The 18,776-nt window shown below is 37.0% G+C and overlaps 1 protein-coding gene across 4 annotated transcripts; it reads right to left on the bottom strand.

Annotated features, from left to right (window-relative positions):
* Positions 1 to 640: 640 nt before the first annotated feature.
* On the bottom strand, positions 641 to 16,687 carry ERCC4 (ERCC excision repair 4, endonuclease catalytic subunit). Of its 4 annotated transcripts, XM_026061861.1 has the most exons (11): positions 16,484 to 16,687; positions 15,509 to 15,689; positions 13,213 to 13,408; positions 11,622 to 11,829; positions 10,240 to 10,420; positions 9,769 to 9,897; positions 9,060 to 9,170; positions 6,321 to 6,915; positions 4,983 to 5,075; positions 4,095 to 4,207; positions 641 to 2,962 (listed from the first exon to the last, which is right to left on the bottom strand). In XM_026061861.1, the coding sequence occupies exons 1-11, from the start codon at positions 16,655 to 16,657 to the stop codon at positions 2,229 to 2,231; spliced, it is 2,715 nt and encodes a 904-aa protein (XP_025917646.1). In that variant the 5' UTR covers positions 16,658 to 16,687; the 3' UTR covers positions 641 to 2,228. The 4 variants fall into 4 exon arrangements, with proteins under 4 accessions (XP_025917646.1, XP_025917649.1, XP_025917647.1 ...); XM_026061864.1 differs by lacking the exon at positions 13,213 to 13,408 and having other exon boundaries at positions 11,622 to 11,735; positions 16,484 to 16,571; XM_026061862.1 differs by lacking the exons at positions 15,509 to 15,689; positions 16,484 to 16,687 and adding an exon at positions 15,028 to 15,150.
* Positions 16,688 to 18,776: the final 2,089 nt, after the last annotated feature.

Genomic DNA, 18,776 nt, shown 5'->3' with positions numbered 1-18,776 from the left:
ATACAACAACATTAACAGCTGTTCTTTTCCCTTAAAGTACACAAATTCTGCATGAAAATAACCTTTATAAAATTCCACATACATAAACAAAAAGCAACTTAGTCCAAATATTTAGCATATATTACTTAATTGCATTGTATGACTTTTATCTAGTGTACAACATGAAGCTACAACCTTATAATCTCTTTATATACCCTTTATTTTCACCTTATGCAAACCTAAGACAAAAACAAGCTGACAAAACTGACGTGCAGCACCTGAAAAAAACAGTTCATGTAACACTTCAGTGATGCAAATGCATGAGCGCCACATGTTTTGGAAGGCTGTTCAGCTCTCCTTTTCTGAAACAGTCTCTATAGAACATTCATTCAGGACAGCTATGTTCTTTGCCTAAAGAAAAACACATGATTCTTCATTCTCTCCCCACTCTACAGGCATTATCGACCCAAAGCGTTTTTGACCTTACTGCTTTACGTAAGTGAAAGCCTCATGGAAAGACTTCCTCTTACGTTAAAGGAAATAAATTATAATATAAAGCAACAAAACCCCTAAGCTCTGAATTATAAATCACACACTAGAAATAAAAATGTTCTGATATCAATAGAGCCAAACGAGGAACAAGATATATGCACAATGACAATAATGTTAAAGATTTTATTATGGATGTATTTAATGCTGATATTTGCATCTGCAGAAGAATGTTCATTTTGAAGTCTGTCATAGCAGAGTCTTAGACTCTAAATTAACAAATTCATAATTCATTTATTCACAGTTAAAATGCACAGAAAACATTAAACCTGAGTGCACAGTAGTTTTCCTGAACTCAAATGCAGAAAAATAGTACATTCTTCTGTAATGGTGTACACATAGATCTGTTAGCATTACAACCTTACCTGCATTCACTTACGCACACACACACATATATATGTATACATATATACACACACACACTTATAATAAAGACTTTGTAAATATATAACGTAAATACATTAGTATGTAATGACTGGAGACAGCATCAATCCTTTTGGCAAAGGCAGCTTGTTATGTAGCTGTCATATCAAAGTTCAGTGTAGAATACAAATGTTTTTAACAATAAACACATTCACAAACTATCAAAGAATAATTTTTTTCTTGTTCTATGCTAAATAGAATGCTAAAAGTTATCTCCTAGGTGACAATAGTTTTACTGAATTTATTGTCAGATGGTCTATTTATAAAGATATTAAAATTCAAGTGCAATAGGACACAGAAAGAAGGCAAGACTGTAAGAACTGTTCATACTTTTGGAAAAAACTTACTTTTTAGAAAACAACTGTCTTATATGAGAAAAAATATGCTCTGATATAAAAAGAAGAGTCAGAATGGTATATCTAGATTTTCACTTTCAAGTAAGTGTGGTGAAAGAGGTACCAAAACTGGTTCAAAAATATCTTAGAAATATAAATAAGGCACTGTGAGATTAAGCTGTATTGTGCTAATGCAGAATCTCTATCCAGTATAGGCCAAAGGAATGCACTTTGCGAAATCTACCAAGACAGAGAGATACTGACTCTGGAGCACCAAAAAAATACAACTTCTGCTAGTAAAGTAAACAAATACAACACAGAACATACCCATCCAATTGTAGCTTACTGCAACAAACGTTTATGATGATACTCTAAAACTCACATGATTGATTCCAAGCACATTCTTCTAAACTAACTCCTGGCAAAAGGTCATGATGCATTTCAAACAGATCCATCACTGTTAATGGAAAATTGGCAGTTTCCAGAAAATAACATGTTAATAAAAACAAGTGAGATATGGCAAAAGCAGAGTGATATATCATGCAGAAGATCACACATTAATCAAATGTTGAACATTTTTAGCTTTAACAAGACATCATATGTCTCTAAAGAAAACACTTTGATCAGTTAGTCTTAGCACTTAATTCTAATGGGCTTGATGATGAACTTCATTTAGTTTATTCAGTGTTACTATAGAATTGGTTAAAGTGCTGTAGAAAGAATAAACATCATATGCATTTCTCCATTAAAAACAATTTATCTTTTCCTCATGAAACTTGCCTTCAGTAATTGCTAACTCAAATGTTAAAACTGATGGAATAGTATTATAGCAGGAAACAGCTGGTTACCTCAGAAGGCATTTATTAAAATATTCTATGTATCCTGCCAAAGTATTGTGCAAAAAAATGCTTTACTATGGCTTATGTTGGACAATCCCACTAGTCATCTTTTGTTTTTTCCTTGAGATATTGCCTCGCTGTAGGTCAGGTGAATGAAGTCAAAGAGTTGTGTGGCATTGATGGCATTACCCAAAATTTTGGAAAGTTTGTCCTTTGACAGTGTTACTAGCTCTGCAATGCTTTTAACATGGTTCATTAAGACACGGCAGTTTTTTGTGTTAACACCTGGCATTTTTAATAGAAAGTCCTGGGGACCAGGGTTATACTTGTCTGACTCAGGAAGAACTTCAGAATCTGCTGTGACAGCCATTGCTGTTTCTGCATCAGGTTGTGGATGGTTTTGTTTCAATTCTTCAAACAGTTCAGCAGTAGCATGAGGAGAGGGACACCACAGGATACGTAACTTAGGGAAATGGAGTGTAAGAAGGGTTAGTTTAGAAGTAACATCATTACTGGAAATCTCCTGATGTAGACAGCCTCGTGGAATCAAGGAGAAAGATTTGTTAGGATCAAATTCAATCAGGAGAATTGGTCGCTTATAGTAACGGGACATAGAAATGCACTGTGTGTACAGTCTTCCATTATTTAGGGAACCAATAAGATCACTGATACTTTTCCGCTCTACACAGATATCAGGAGTTAAAATGTAATCTCCAACTTCCAAAGTAACAGGCTCAATGTCAATGCCACGACGATGAATAAGTGATGGAAGCTCACTACGAAATTCCCGCATATCCACTATTACAGTTTGCTGAGCACTCTTCTGTTCTTGTCCACCTAAAAAGCAAAATAAACACAGTCAACCTAATACTTATGACCTCTGACTCAGGTTGTATAATTTTCCTCTGTGCTGCCAATGCTTCCATAATGGGCAGATTTCATATCTCAAATTATACCTCAAATTCAGCAGTACCATAAACCCAGACTTTATTTATTTTCTTACTGTTCTAGACAAAGTCAGTTACCAAAATACATATCATAGTTCATGGAGTATGCTCTGTAGTTTAATAGAACTATTGTGTATACCTACTATCAGCCTTGCGTGGCTGACAATGAGCTGACAATGTCAAACTGTAATTGAAAAGTATTTAAAAGCATCAAGAAAATATGTTTAAAGGTTGTCCACAAAACAAGATAATGAAACTGTTCCTTGTAACTTTCAGCTGTTTCCCACAGCAATATGGCTTTTTATTGTAAGAGATGTATTCTAGCCTCTATAGATCTGTGAAAGGACATAGGAATAGCTTGCAGCATAGAGGTGACAAAAGACATAATAGCAAACATTAGGGAGTATACAGTGAAGGAGAGCAAGATGACAGAAATGCCAGCCAAGAAAAACAGGGGAAGAGCTGTAAAGATGAAGACAGCGTATACTTGTCAGAGGAAAGGAAGAGAAAGACAAGGAAGAAAAAAAAAAAAGGTTGGAATTGCAGCAAAAGAAAAGTGATGTTTATTGCAAAGAAAGTAGACTAAAACCACAATCCACAGTTGTTTATCCAATCTATGTTGCAAAAATCAAAAGTCCCCAACATTCACTGGCTTGAGGACAACACTGCATTTGACTATCTGTAGATCTCAGTTTTAATGTTTTAAGTTCTCCCCACCTCACTGCAAGCCATACTAGACAGTCTCATAGCCAACGGCTGCCTAGAAACAATTCAAGTGGTACCTGTCTTAATGGTAAAATACCTTATTAACCTATACTTTCTTTTCAAATAAAATCATAATTCATTGTTATGGAACAGAGAGACAACAGGTATGGACTAAGGAACATCATGTTTCTTTCCATTAGGACTACAGAATCGATGTGCTTCTATCTCCCAGACACTTTGGATAGGATTTAAACACAAAAGGCTATAGGCCTTTTTCACAGCTCAGAGCTGCGATCCTAACTTCAGGAACTGCTCACCTGCTTTGCGTGTGTCAGTGGAAACAGATGCAGGAGTGGCATCTCTTACTAGGTCCAAGTTTGTTTCATCTCTTCCTTCTCTCTCTTCAGGAATTACCATGCTGGCCTTCTCTCTAAGGAACCACAAACAAAGAAACACTAACAACTGGAATTCTGACAAATACTTTAAAACCATTGAGTCAGATGTAAAATTACACAGTTTAATACTGATTACAAACCTGATAAGAAATGCAATTTACTAGATTTTTCAGATTGTTAGGGCTAGATTCTATATTTTTATTTTCTATTTTCCATACTTTTTTCTTTCTTTCTTTTTTTTTTTTTTTTAAGACCTTCTCAGGGCATATGAAACTAAGGAACTAATGACTAGTAATAGGAGCATAATCTGGTGAGAAGACATGGTCAATAAAAATACTGACTGATGCAGTCCAAGAAAATAGCCATTAAAATTCATTGTTTTGTTCCCTAAAACTAATCAAATCATGAAAGCCTTAGAAATATCTTACAAGCAATGCTATCTGCAAACAAAAATATCTTTATAGTAAAGTTTCTCAATTGAAATTGATAGACAGTTAGAAAAAATACCAGTGGTGCTGGGTAGCCTTTGAAACTTCAGCTAAAAAAAAAAAGAAGAAAAAAAAAAAAAAAAAAAAAAAAAAAAAAAAAAAAAAAAAAAAAAAAAAAAAAAAAAAAAGAGGTGCTTTGAAAAGTACGGTTTTGATTTCTCATTGATTCTTGATTGGACAATTCTTTTAACATCTAAAAGCAATTGAATTGGAAACTTATATAAGCTTTTCACAAATTAAGAATTCCACTGTTTAAAATGTGAACATGTGGGAAATAGATGAAACGGATGAGTAGTAAAGATAGTAAACTTTTTTTGTTTACCGAATGAGTTTCTCAAAGGCCTCCTTTTCCTTTCTCAGAGCTGTGAGATAGCGCTGTTCTTCTGTTGAGCCCCCATATATGAGGAAATAAACCCTGTAGGTTGGAAGAAAAAAGAAAAAAACTGCAAAACTTAATATAAAATTTAAAAAACCAAAAAACTCCCCAGTATTTTAGAGTAATAGCAGTAAGTGTCCAAGAAGTTAAAAGGAGAGCAAAAAACAGGCATTTCACTGTATCTTCTTCTGTAAACCTATTTCAAATTCAGCAACTAAAATTCTTATATCCAGTTTCCTCTCTTTCTCAAAAGCAGATATGCTTTCTGGAATTCTGGGATTCTACCAGAGTGGATGACACATTCTTTTACTCAGGTTTAAGTCAGTCCATTCAAAAAAGACAAGAAGCAAATATCATGGAGAAAGACTGCTTTCTTATTATCATTAAAATCTTGCCAGAAGAACGTTATCTATCATACATAACAAACTAAAATCTGTAATCATCCTGGGTTAGGAAAAAACACCACCTAAGATTTAGAACAAGGAATCTTAGGTCCTACACAGAACAAGCTGTCATCTGGTACACATATATACACACATAGACAAATTAAATTTTATTCCACAAATATGGACTCAGATTGAACATATGAGAATTAATGATTACCTTCAAGTATTAATTGCCTACAGCTTTTAAGCAAAACCCTTTTTTTTTTAAATTGAGGTATATTTTGACAGACTGATAGGATTTTATTCCAACTAATTTTTTCTTGGGGAGCATGAAAATCTTCTAGCCCCTACCTGCATGCTACATTTACTATATCTGACTTTCCTGTTCTGAAGTAGGGGAGTTGCCATATTGTTTAACTGAATGCGATGCTGGAGATAGTTACAATACATGTTGATTAGCCAATTAAAAATAAACTGTACAAATAGCCCAGTAATTATCCTTATGCAGTATACTTTGTGAGGTCTGCCATGTCTGCTCTAGTCTTACTGTGTAAAATTCATACCAGCAGATACTGTTTTAAACAAGAATATAGCAACCTCAAAAATGGATTGCCAGTAAGATTATCTAAGCAGAGGTCTTGTAGAAGATGGAACGAACATGTCACTGCTGGTATGTTTCTGTTATTAAGGGACTAAATACCTGTTAGCAAGTAAAAATTATCTTTTAGTATAAATTATGCATTATGCCTTTTTTTAAAATTAAGACGACGGCTAAACAGGAATTAAAAATCATTAGATGCATGTTCTGGTCAACTGCCAGAAGTGCACAAATTTTTTTTTTGCTTTTAAGACTAAAATTAGACCAATAACATTCTCAATTATCACCAACTCAACTTGCCTCAAAGGCTTTCCAGGCCTGCTTGCCTTGTAGATTTCCAGCTGCCGAACAAAAGTTAGTTCTGCATCATATAATACAACATATCTTGGTTCTACTTCATGCAATACCCGAGTGAGTGCATAGGGATCACTGCAACCCTGTAAGGGATGAATAATCGTGAGAGGTGTTTTGAAGATACCATAGTAAGAATCTGAGGGCAAGTTAATATGGAAATCTTCAGGAACAGTCTCTTCAATACTGCTTTCTTGGCTACTGCTTAATTCTTTGTACTCTTCCACCTCCAACTCCTCCTCTCTGTTTTCCTCCTCAGTTTTCCCTATCATTTGGGTTAAAGTCCGGTCTTGCTGCTTCTTGTGTTTATTTTCTTTTGAAGAAGCCTTGAGTTTGGCCTTTTGGGCTTGAGTTCCTGTGTCTGGTCTGGTGCTTCCTTTGGACTTGACAGCTTTTCTATCCTTACTCCACACTTCGCCAGCCTTCTCATCCTTTCCAAAGGTTTTGTTATACAATCTCATTAAAAAAGCTTCTGCTCCAACAGTAATATATTCCTTGAGCTGTGCACAAGCTCGGTCATCACTGGCACAAATAAGTACTTGTCCTGCAGTCAAGAAACAATATTATGTTTGTAATCTGTTACACTGTACTTTTTTATCCAGATACAAGAAGTCTCTTGAGCAAATTTGATCCTAAAAGTGTGCTGGCCAAATGCCTTTACGCTTGGTAGTCGCAGTTGCTCTGGACTTTTGGGGACAGTCAAATTGTATGATGTTTTGTACCACATGAGTTTAGAGAAGTTTAATGCAAGTTCTTCGTTCCTTATTCTTACACCATTTAAATCAGTAATGTTTTCTTTTTGACCATTTGAAACAAGGCAGATGTAACATGTATTGAAACAAACATTTGGACAATGTTTTTTTAATCACGGAATAAGACAGAAGTTCGAGCCTGTTCTAATTTTCACCCTGTCAGCTGCGTTAAGGAGTCTAAAAGTACTTCAAGAAAATACATGTTTCACACAATATTATTGACATTTGTGGGCCTTGAATAACAATTCTCCACAAGCTGACTCAGATAAACTCCTACAACACTAGGTGAGAGAGCCAGTTCTTATCCACAGTCAGAACACTGTGGGTGGGAGAAAAGAACACTTTTTTACCCTTACTGTTTCCCAAAATAAAACTTGGTGAAATGTAAGGGGATGAAAAGTCCTAAAATAAGAAAGGCAGCAGAGCAGTTAGAAACACACTTGCCTTTTACTCTGTATCCAAGAAACTGCACCTCCTGGAGAAGTAGTGCAATTTTTCAGGTGCATGTGAGCAACGTATGAAACGGAAGGGGTGTAAAATAGAACACTTTTTAACATCCTGACTTTGAGAAGCAAGTGAATGATTACTGCTGTTTTAGCCCCCTGCAGTCTCCCCTAGTCAATGGAAAGGAGCAATGCTTGCCTGCACAGCTGAGGAATGACTGAGTGAACACAGAGCTGAACAGCCATGAAGTACTTCTATTTCTGCATTACTTGCTCTAGAAGGCTGGAAGGTGTACAAATTGCTACATTGTTAGAACAAAGACCACAGCAGAAGAGATCTCCATTCCTACTGGGATAAACTGAACAGAAAACCGTCTCCGTCTATCCTGCTTCACCTATCAGAGGAATGGCAGAAGTAAATGTATCAACTTGGAAGTGGGTGCAGTTCACAGTTTTGCTTAGTAACAGAACAGAAACAGCTATTACTAAATCCAACAGAGGCCATGTGTCAAATTCTTAAAAACTAAATTATGATACCTACTAAAATCACCTTGCATAATGGATAAAATAAGAAGACTGACTAATTTTTTGTGAAGGTGTAGATTGTTTGGGGTTTGGATTTTTCTGTTTTTGTAGAACATCAACTAAATTTCCAGGTTAGTGTCATCACTTTGGGGACTGCAGCATCAGTACAGTATTGAATTGTAAGTTAAAATATTTTTCTATAATAATACAGGCTCATTCCTAAACACAGTATTACATAGTAACTTTCAACATTTCTCTTTTAGAGCGAGAACTAAAGAGGAGGGAAACATTCTCACCTCATCAGCCTGTTTGAGGGAAACTTTCTTGGCTATAGCCAAAAAAAAATTGTATAGGTACACCTGTACTCAAGAGATTTCAATAAATTTTGGGAATCATATGAAATGTACATCTTAACTTAAAAAGTCTACAGAGGAGCTTGGTAATGGAACTTTTGTTCTTGAGTCTCATGCAATTAAGTCACTCAGAGATAGTAACTTTATACCCAACTTATGGTACATTTCTCTCTCTGTCCCCTGCATAACACTGTTCAGAGATATTCACACAATCACTTTAGCAGAAGAGGCAGCTATCAGACTATTGGCTTGGGAGAAAAGAAAGGAGAAAATGGAGACAAGTGTGCAAGGCCAAAGCAACATGGAATAGGATGGTAGGGAAGAAATCAATCAAGTTCCATCAAATGGACAATACTAGCACAAACCACTGGTGACAGTCTTCAGTTTTCAATTCCAGTATTCTTTTAAGGAAAGCTACATTTTAAGGTGTAAAATTTTGCTGCAGTTTTAAAAGCAGTTAATTTTGCATAAAGTCCTTGTCTTAAATCCATCAATTATTATATTTAAAACTAGCTCTTTAATATGACTGTAGTAAAGAGTTAGGCTCCTTTTCTCAAAAGTCAAGTAGGAAACTAGCTATACTGTGAAAACTTACGTCATTTGGTATTCTCTCACCTGGACCACCAAGATCTTCACTGTTCTTATTCTCATTTTCAATTTCTTTCAATACTTCCCGTAAAGCTTCCCATTTCGGGTTACTTTCTAGAACCAATTCCCTTTTCAGTTCTGAAATAAAGCAAGATTGAATATAGCAGCATTTATAGCCAAAACACCCTTTTATGACTTTAAGTTAGCCGTTAGATGTTAATAACATCATGATTGTTGGCAAATACGATGCTCAGCAGCCTACATTTGCAACTTGTTGTGCTGATGGAGTGGGAGAACACTTTTATAGAAATACTTATAAAGGGGGATAAATGCTTTGGTGAAGCAAAAAGTTAAAATAGTTACTCATTCTCATTCTTCAGTTCTGAAACCCTTAAATAAAATATTTTGTTTATAAAAGCGATAACAGTCTCCTTCCTTTTCACAAGAAATGAAGAAGATCAAACTAAACACCTATGTAATTCAAGAACAACCCCATAAAAGCTCTCCCAATGATCCACTGTGCAAGCTGAGAAAAACCTTTACTTCTTTGTGACTCTGTTTTAACTTTTTTATTATAGGCTTTTTGAACTAAGATTATGTCTCAAAATATCCCAGCTAGCAGACTGGGGTCTTGATCTGTATGAGATCATGTAGGGAACCATAACACAAGCAATTATACACAGAGTATTCAAAATCATGTGACTCTTTCAAACTTAAAATTAGGAATGATCAGTACCATTTTCCTTCTTTACATCATTGTTTTCAGAAACTTTGCTTTTTTTATTCAGTCTGTCATCTGCAATGCGATAAACTCTGGCTCGAGCATTTACAAACATTGAAGTACTAGAATCAAGAAACAGCCAACCTAAAGAGGCAAAGAAAACATTAGTAGTTTGACATTTGCAGTATATGTGTTTCAACCCCTTCCAATAAAAGCCCCAAATCTCTCATTTGAAATATCTGTGCTACCTGCTTGCTATGTAATTACTAGTTTAATAAAAGACAGAAATGTGATGTGAATCTCACACTGTTAAGTAACAGCAGTTAAGTGGGAAGATGAAAGCATTATCTGTCAATAAAAACCTACGTCCTTATGGCTGGTTATATAAAACCTAATTAGATACCTTCATATGCTTAGGAATGTTAATTAAAAATATCAACATTTCACTTTTTCATGCATTAACTGGTACAGTTATTTAATGTTTACCTGAATTCTCACCAAAAGCTTTTTCGCTTGCTTTCAGTGACTCCAAAAGATTAAGGAAGGTGACACAATCATACTGAGTTAGATATTGTAGCAAAGTACGTAGTATCTTCAAATCCTGGACTAAAGATTTGGTCTTAGCTCCAAGTTGATGCCAGAGAGGATCTAAATAGTGACGTATTGTCTAGAAATATAAATTGTAAAGTTCAGGATGACAAATACATACTATAGTACTCAAGAAAGGAATGCACTTTTTTTTTCTTTACAGGAGATGCCACTGGTTTCCCAATCAGTATCAAAAATACCAAAGTAAAGATGTGATGGTGAGATATTTATTTTGATAGGTAATCAATTTTTGCAAAGTTAATATAACATAGATGCTTTTGTGTAAAACAACTCAACAGTTAGCAGATATCTGTATCATTTATGCTTTCACTACATATTTTCCTTTTTCTTCAATAATAAAATACTGGTAAAATAAATATCAGTAAAGTACAAAATCTTATTTTACTGGTACTGGTCTGCACCTTTAGTATTTATTATCCTTTATTTATGGAAGGAAGAAAACATTATAATTTCATCTCATTCTCAAAATATGATGAGTACCCTGCAAACATGCAACCTACAGAGCCTGGAAAAAAACCTGCAAACATGTGAAGTACAGAATTCCTCACATGAGGATTAAATCAGAGGTAATAAGTAATTGTGTTTCACAATGTCGGTTGAAGTTTATGATTTTACTCTACAAAAAGTGCATGTATGCCAAACGTTGCAGACCTGCCAATAATAACATGCACACAATTAATGACATATATAATGGCTACAAGGATACATCATGCAAGTGTATATTACAGATTATACGCATTTCTTCTCCTAATAAAGGAGATACAAGTAGAAAATTTAAGAGGAAAAAAGGAAAAATACTGTAAACCTATCTCTAAAAGTATTTTGAGCTGAAATCACAGCCATCTTTATCATTAAAATAATACTATAACAAAGTAAAGCATGGTGATCACAAACTTTAATTTGTGGTTTGTAATTAGAAATTAAATACAATACACTATGGAGCTGGGTTATCATTAAAGTTTTTAAAACTACACCAGTATCAGTAATTATTCATATTATCATAGCACTGAGAAGCACCAACCATGAATCAGATGTCCTAACTGCAGCGATTTTGCAAATGAAGGAAGAACATTAATGAGCCAAAAATCTTACTGGCAGCTATAACATCACCATTATAGATTAACACAGTTTCTGTCCTTGTACCAGTAATAAATGTCACCAGAGAATACTCAGTTGCTGCTGGTTATTTATTCATTTTACAAATTAATTAGACAATTTACATTTATGATTAGACACAGCAAAATAAACAAAACAGTTACCTTGTCAAAAGGTTTACCAATAGCATTTTCTAAAGATAGATCTTCTACTTCAAGAGCTGGATTATAACGTTTGAGTTCTCTCAGACATGCATTCAAAATGTCCAATATGGAGGTCTGGATAGCAAGCATACCAGGAGTCATCGACACATGTATTTCTACCACTTCAGGTTTATGCTTCTCTAAAAATGAGTTCACAGCTATATGAAATCTAAGAGGAAAACAGCTAATTAAGTTTTACCTGAATGGCTTGCTTGATGACATAATTATTCAAAAGTTCATAAAAATTAAAATTACAATTGTTTTAGATGTAAACAAGTAAGCTAAATGCAAAATCAATCCATTTCTACAGATGCAAAGATTGCAACAGCGCTTATGAAGAACCTGAGAAAACATCTATTCTGAGATCATGATTGTACTTATTCTAGTCATGCAAACCTACAGTGCTGGTGAATGATCCATGGAGAATTACTGCACTAGATTCTACACCGTAATTAGAGATATCAAATTTCAACATAAAAACAAAAATATCTCCTATGGGAGAAACTGTAATGGGTTTATAAATCCTTTAGAATCACATGGATCCACTAGCAGATCCTGTGACATCCCCAGCTTCTGATTATTATTAGCAGGTCCTTGCTATGACATAGCCCCTATAGCCAATTTGTCTATACAAGTACACAGATGTTAGCTGATGAGACAGATAACAGAGCAAGGCACAGAAAAGAGACTGACCTCTGAAACTCAACAGACAGTTACCTTGCTCCACCCTACACTCTCAGGTCTTTTTATGGCTCAGAAGCCAAGGAGAAACTTTAGAGAGCTTCTATTCATCCTTCCTTACTCTAGTTATATCCATTTCTGCTTCTTTGTAACACTGGAAGGAAATCTGTTAAACTTTTGACAGTGCAGTACAACAGTACATTAAAAAAAAAGAGTAAAACACATGCTAGACTGGACTAAAGGAAAAACCAGGCAGACCGCCTGCCCAGTGCAGGAGCACTGAAGGAGTAATACGCTAAAGTGCCCAGTTCCATTTGTGACTCTACTCCTGAAAGCCTTAATCCATGTCACAAATTTGGCAATTTGGTTTTCATCAGTTATCAAGTTTTCTTCCTACACAACATAAAATTAAAGAAAGACTTTTTAAAAATGTATCTTCCATGTAGAAAAAGATATTCATGGAATTTCACCACAGTTGGAAAAAAAAAAACTTCCATGAATGGTGGACTTCAGAGTCTGCATTCCTGTTACTTCATGGCTTAAATTATTTGTTTAATAAGTGATGCTTTCCTTAATATCTTAAGAACAGCACTTTCTGTGTGATTTCTATTGGCTAATAGGATAGGTATACTATAGGTGCAGCCTCTTAGAGATTTAATTTGGGGTCTGTTTTCAAAGATACTTACAGAAATACAGTATCTTTGAGACCACTTCTGTTAAAAATTGAATTAAATTCGTTTGGGAATACAAAGGAGGGGGCCACAAATTAGCAGTGTGACTGCTTAAACCTCATTTTATTTGGAATCCATGGTAATAATGTTAATGAATTTTGCTAGGTTTGACTATTCTGTGAAGTAAAAGGGTGCCTTACCTTGGCCACAGATAAAGTTTCCTGACAAAAAGATTCCTCATCACTCTTTCCACATGGCAAAAGCCAGTGTTAAACGCAACTGCATTATCTGTAAAAGCTTTAATGAAGCCTTGCTTGTTCTTCTGGCGATAAAGTCGCAAGATAAATGCTTCCTGACAAGACTCAATGATTCTGTGCGCTTTGTATACCAAAATGCCTGGCAAAATAAGAAGTTTTCAAGTTATAAAATATTAACTCTTAGGGGTTCTAACCAAGTAGTTCCTCAGTTTCAGGACCATGGAATTATAACAAATAACAGAACTGTGTTAATGATACATCTTTAGCAGAAATACTTGTGCTCAAGGGGAAATGAAAAGGGCAGGACTTTGATTCACAATGTCACATTAGAAAATCCTTTACTCTTAAGTCAAAACTTGAAATTGTGCATCTAGGAGTAAAATTAAATACAAGATGCAACACAGTATTACCACAAAGCACGTTTGATACATTCAAGACTATGATATTTGAATTGTTTTATCTACAGAAGATCTGGAATTACACATTTGTCAAGTTTGTTACTTTGTTAGCACTCAAAGTTTTTTCACAATGGAAAGAACTTTTGAAAACATTTCCCCCCCCCCCCCCCGCGACATTCATATGCACACTTGAGGACAGAAGGAACCTTCAACTGTATGGGTACACCACCGACTTTCCTCATAGCTATGTGTATACTAGGAAAAAAGATGAAGTGTGAAAATTTTAGCACAGACTAGTGAAACAATAGTTTAACTACATTAAGTGTTTGAGGAAACATCTTCAGGGTTTACAATTCACTCAGCCAAGACCTGTTAAGGCTTATTTTTCCCTCTCACTTAATTGTGTTAAATAACACATTAAATTTTTTCCCTAGTGAAGATGAGGCCTGTGTGATACTTTTGTCTGCCCACAACTTCCAGTGGAATGATAAATACCTTTCTAAAGGGGAAGCAATAACATCAAATGTCAAAGGTTTCACCACATACCTAGATAAGTCAACTCAGTTAAAACGTGCACCTCTTCTCTATCACAATTTTTTTCAACTCAGCATCCAACCATTGCTCTTAATATGCCTTTGCTATATAAATTAAAAAGCATCTATAAGAAATTGATTTCCATATAACTGCTAGTCATTCACGATCAAGTAATGGAATAATCTACTAAAGGATGAACTAGATATTGTTACATCTCTCTATGAAACACATTTTTCAGTACATAATAATGACTGAACTAATTTCTGAGCACTTTCCAGTTTGTCAAGATTTGACTCCAGGTATGGACATTAGAGCAGACACAGAAATGCTGAACACACCAGTGAGACTGTTTACAATACCTTCCTATTTTTAGTCAATATTTCTCTGCTGGTTAACTGAGTTCATATGATCATGTGAACCGTGGTAGAAACAACTTGCTATTGTCTACTATACCAACTCAGTTTTACTATGGTATATGTATTTACCCCATCATTTGTATCTGGCCAAAACTACCAGGAATGATTCTTCCATATTACAGTGATGATCACTTTTTATTTAGTTAGCTTGATTTATGAGTTCATCAACTGTTAATTCATGTGTGATTCTACAGTGATTAAAAACCCCTCAACATTTCTAATACATAAAAACACTTTCTTTTACTGTGTTAATTCTTCAAGAAACACTGTTACAAGTTTTTATTGTTGTTTTTTCTTCCATACAATATCACACACTAGCAATACCTAGATCTCCTACAGAACACGGTGTTACCATAGCTTTAAATGAAGAAGCTGTGCTTTCTATCAAAGACCTCTAGTGGCACACTGACCTCTGGTGGCAATATGAAAAGTGTGAAACCATTGTGTCATTTTAGGACAGATGTATTTTTTTTAAAAAGCTTTAGTGCATTCCTTCTTTCCATACACACAAAGTCCCAAAGGTGTGTTTTCTTCTCTTTTGTTTGTTTTGGAGGTGGAGGGGAAAGGAGCTGAAGGGAAGAAGAGAAGTAAGGTGCTCAAAAATTTGTTTGCTTTTTTAACCTAGAAATACTAGGATTATTAAATACTGTGTCCTTTGGTTCTAACATAAAACCTTTCAAAATGTTTTATAGATTAGGATTTCTCATATGTTGACTAAAAGGAGGTGGATACAGCTTTTGAAGCAAAAAATTACTTTCTTCCATGTATTCAATGTTCAGTTATATTTAGGCATTAACAAGATGTTAACATCTAGATAACGGTCAAAGATTCTTACATTCCTGTCTCTTAGATTTTACTATCTGTCCAGCCTGTATGTTATTAAACTCTTACCAGTAATGAGGTTTGCAGGAATTCTGTCGGTGAGGAAATCGACCACGAGGATTCGACTTGTTGCAAAGAGGACACCTCCTTGTGTGTAAAATTCATAACGAATATTATTTGTAACTTCATTGGTAACACGCCGAGGAAGATGAACAACTCCATCTGACCTCAGCTGATCAATAAAATATTCCTAAACCAAACACAGTAAAAACACAAGACTTCATTGCGGTAACTGATGAAAGGGATGTAAAAAAAAAATCTTAGTTATACATGCTCCGTTAGTTTTGAGGAACTGTCCAAAACAAATTAAAAACATTACACTATGAGAAACAGTATCACCATTACCTAAGGAAGCCAGAATTAACAATATTTTTTCTTATTTGGTATTCTTTGTTTAGTTTCAAAGTCATTTAGGTGATTTAAAAATTGATATATTTTCAGTATTAGTGAGGAAACAGTTAAGAAAATATGAGCCACTGATACTCAAAGTAACTTAGATACTCTGAAAACTTTATCTTAGGTTTTTCTCTTATACTTTAATAGCTTCTTCTCAGAAGACAGGCAATTTTACACTAACTTAGGAACGAAGGGGGGACCCTCTTTGGATCCAGGCACCTGGCATCACAGACACCCGCAGCAAGTCGGTTGCACATGCCAAGCTTCACCCTCAAAACTACAGCTACGACCGTTGTCCGCCTATGGCCACTACAGAAGGTGCCTCCCTGACGGCGAGCAACCCCCTGTTTCCAGCCGGAACAGGAGCGCGGAGCCCCAGAGCGGCCGCGGCCCCGCTGCGCCCGGCGCCGGCCGCGGGGCGCCCGCCCGAGATGGCGGCGAGGCGCCGGCGCGGGCAGAAGGGGCGGCGGGGGGCGCCGGCGATGAGGAGACGACGGTGGCGGGGGAGGCGACGACGGTGAGGGGACAGTGGGGGAGGCGCCGCCGCCGCCAGGCCCGGCCCGGCCCGGCGCCCGCGGCTCCGCTCACCTCCTCGGCGGGGCTCGTGTTGAGCACCAGCACCAGGCTGGCGGGCTCGCTGTAGAGGCGGAGGAAGCGCAGCAGCAAGCGGTCGATGCCCAGCCCGCGGGCGCACACCACCAGCCCGTCGCGGTGGAAGAGGTCCAGGAAGATCTGGCTCTCGTGCTCCAGCAGCGCCGCCATGGCCGCCGGCCCTGCCGCCCGCCCATTGCCCCTCCCCGCCACGGGCCGCCGGGGCGGCGCATGCGCGCGAGGCGAGGCGAGGCGAGGCAGCGCCCCCTGCCGCACCCGCGCGGCGCCGCAGCGTCGAGGGCGGCGCGGTTTTCCCGCCCAGAGCGCGAGGCGGCGGCGACTCCTCGGTGGGGGCGGCGCTGAGGAGCGTTGAGGCCGAAAGAGGTGGGAAGGGGCCCGGCTGCCCGCCGAGCTCCCCGCAGCCTCCCCGGGCAGCCGGAGCCCCTCCTGCCCTCCCCTGGGTGTGGGCTGGCCGCAGGTAGGTGGCAGCCATCATTTTATTTTCTTATCACAAGTTACCTGTGTTTCTTAAAAAAATCAAACCAAACTGACTGAACTTCTGCCTGCGTTCCAGGCACAAGGCATCATTTTTCCTCAGATTTTTCCCGGCACCTCAGTTTTTAGTGTTGCTACCTCAGTCTCGGCCCTGCTGCGCTTGGACCGGCTTTCAGAAAGAGCTGGAAACTCCTCAGAGTTTCCCCAAACCTGACGTGGTGAGGGGCAGGCGAAAGCTGCCAGCTTGTCCCTGGCCCTTCTTAAAGTAAGTGACTTTTCTGGGCCTACCCCAGAAGAGCCGGCGGCCTCGCCAGCCGCGCTGAAGGCTCCCCGAGGAAGGCGAGGGGGAGGATGGCCCGTCCTGCAGGTCGCTGGGCAGAGGGGCAGCACGTAGCCTTCTCCTCCGGCCACATAAACGCGTGGAAGATCTTCCAAATCTCTTTTCTTTGCACTGGGCATTAATTCCCATTGTTTTCCCCAATACTTTCTTCTTTTGGGGGAGTGCGTTTATCCCTTTTGTTGAGTTGGCCATCTAATACTTTCAAATAAATTCTCTCTGTTCTTTGTTTTGCGCTGTTTTACCTCAACAGTTGCAGTATTGGTGGATTTTTTTTTTTGTTGTTAAATAAGGGAAAATAAAGTGTACAGCTGCTAATATGTTCTTTTCCTCCATGCTTATTCAAGTTGATGCTATTCATAAGGATGCACTTTATTATGTATTATTTGTATAATTTAGCATATTGTTAGGGTTATACTGTTGGAAGTTTTAATTTAATTTAGGGGGGTTTCAAATTATTTTATAAAATCACATTTGCATTTTAAAGTGCAGTACAGAAACTCAGGGCAAAATAGAAAAAATCTTTAAAAATTTGGTCGTTTTATTTTTTTATGGCAAAAATTAATAAACTATAGAGACTATTCTTGATTTCCTTGTACACTTATATTATTCCTGAAGTTTTCTGCTCATACTTGAGCAATTCTTTCTTTTGGATCACGTTACTAACTGTTCTACCAAGTACTTGGTACCAAATGCCATGCTGTCCTTCTCATTTTTATTTGGCTGTTACTAAACTCTTTGATGTTTGCGTTGCAAAACTTATTTTAGACAGAAAAAAATGTCAGAAAAACAGTCTTTTTACTTGCACAACACTTCATTTTTGTAGCCTGCAGATCATTTTGCTGGCTGAAACAAAGTCTTACTCAGCAACGCGATGATTACCATTAACTTTTGCTGCTGTTTCTTGAATACTGTATGAAAAGCTGTAGTCCACTAAGGCTCCTTCTTTCAAGAACTGCAATATTTTTATAGAGATGTCCATCTAATTTGGGAAAGGCTTGTCTTTAGCCATTTCCTGAACTAGCTATTTGCTACCTGAATTAGAAATAATACATTTTCTAAGTGGTACAAATAGAAATAGAATAATTAAGGCATTTCTGTGATCTGTGTTTTTTTTGTACGATACGTATGTTTGTGTATTTTTTTAACTTTGGCTAAATGTAGTATTAATGTAAAATAGTTGTGAGTTGTACTTCTTGTGTTCATACATTTATTAACCAGCAGAGGGCTGTCATTTGTCAGAGTTATCTTAGAGGAGCAGAACTTAGGCCTAAATTCTTGCACTGAATTTTTGTATATTTTTTCTTTGTAAAATATTAGATTAATATTTTAAAAGTATTCATAAACACACAAGAGAGAAGTTGTGTAGGAACAGGATAAATAACATGGTATGAATTAAATATGATGTGTAATTTATAAGTTGGGAATAATAGGCTAGCAGAATGCTGACCATGCTGA

The sequence above is a fragment of the Apteryx rowi genome, unplaced genomic scaffold (assembly GCF_003343035.1).
Source record: "Apteryx rowi isolate R43461 unplaced genomic scaffold, aptRow1 scaffold_186, whole genome shotgun sequence".
Classification (NCBI taxonomy): Eukaryota; Metazoa; Chordata; class Aves; order Apterygiformes; family Apterygidae; genus Apteryx; species Apteryx rowi.
Note: the sequence above shows the minus strand (reverse complement) of the source record. Positions and strands in the feature narration are given on the sequence as shown.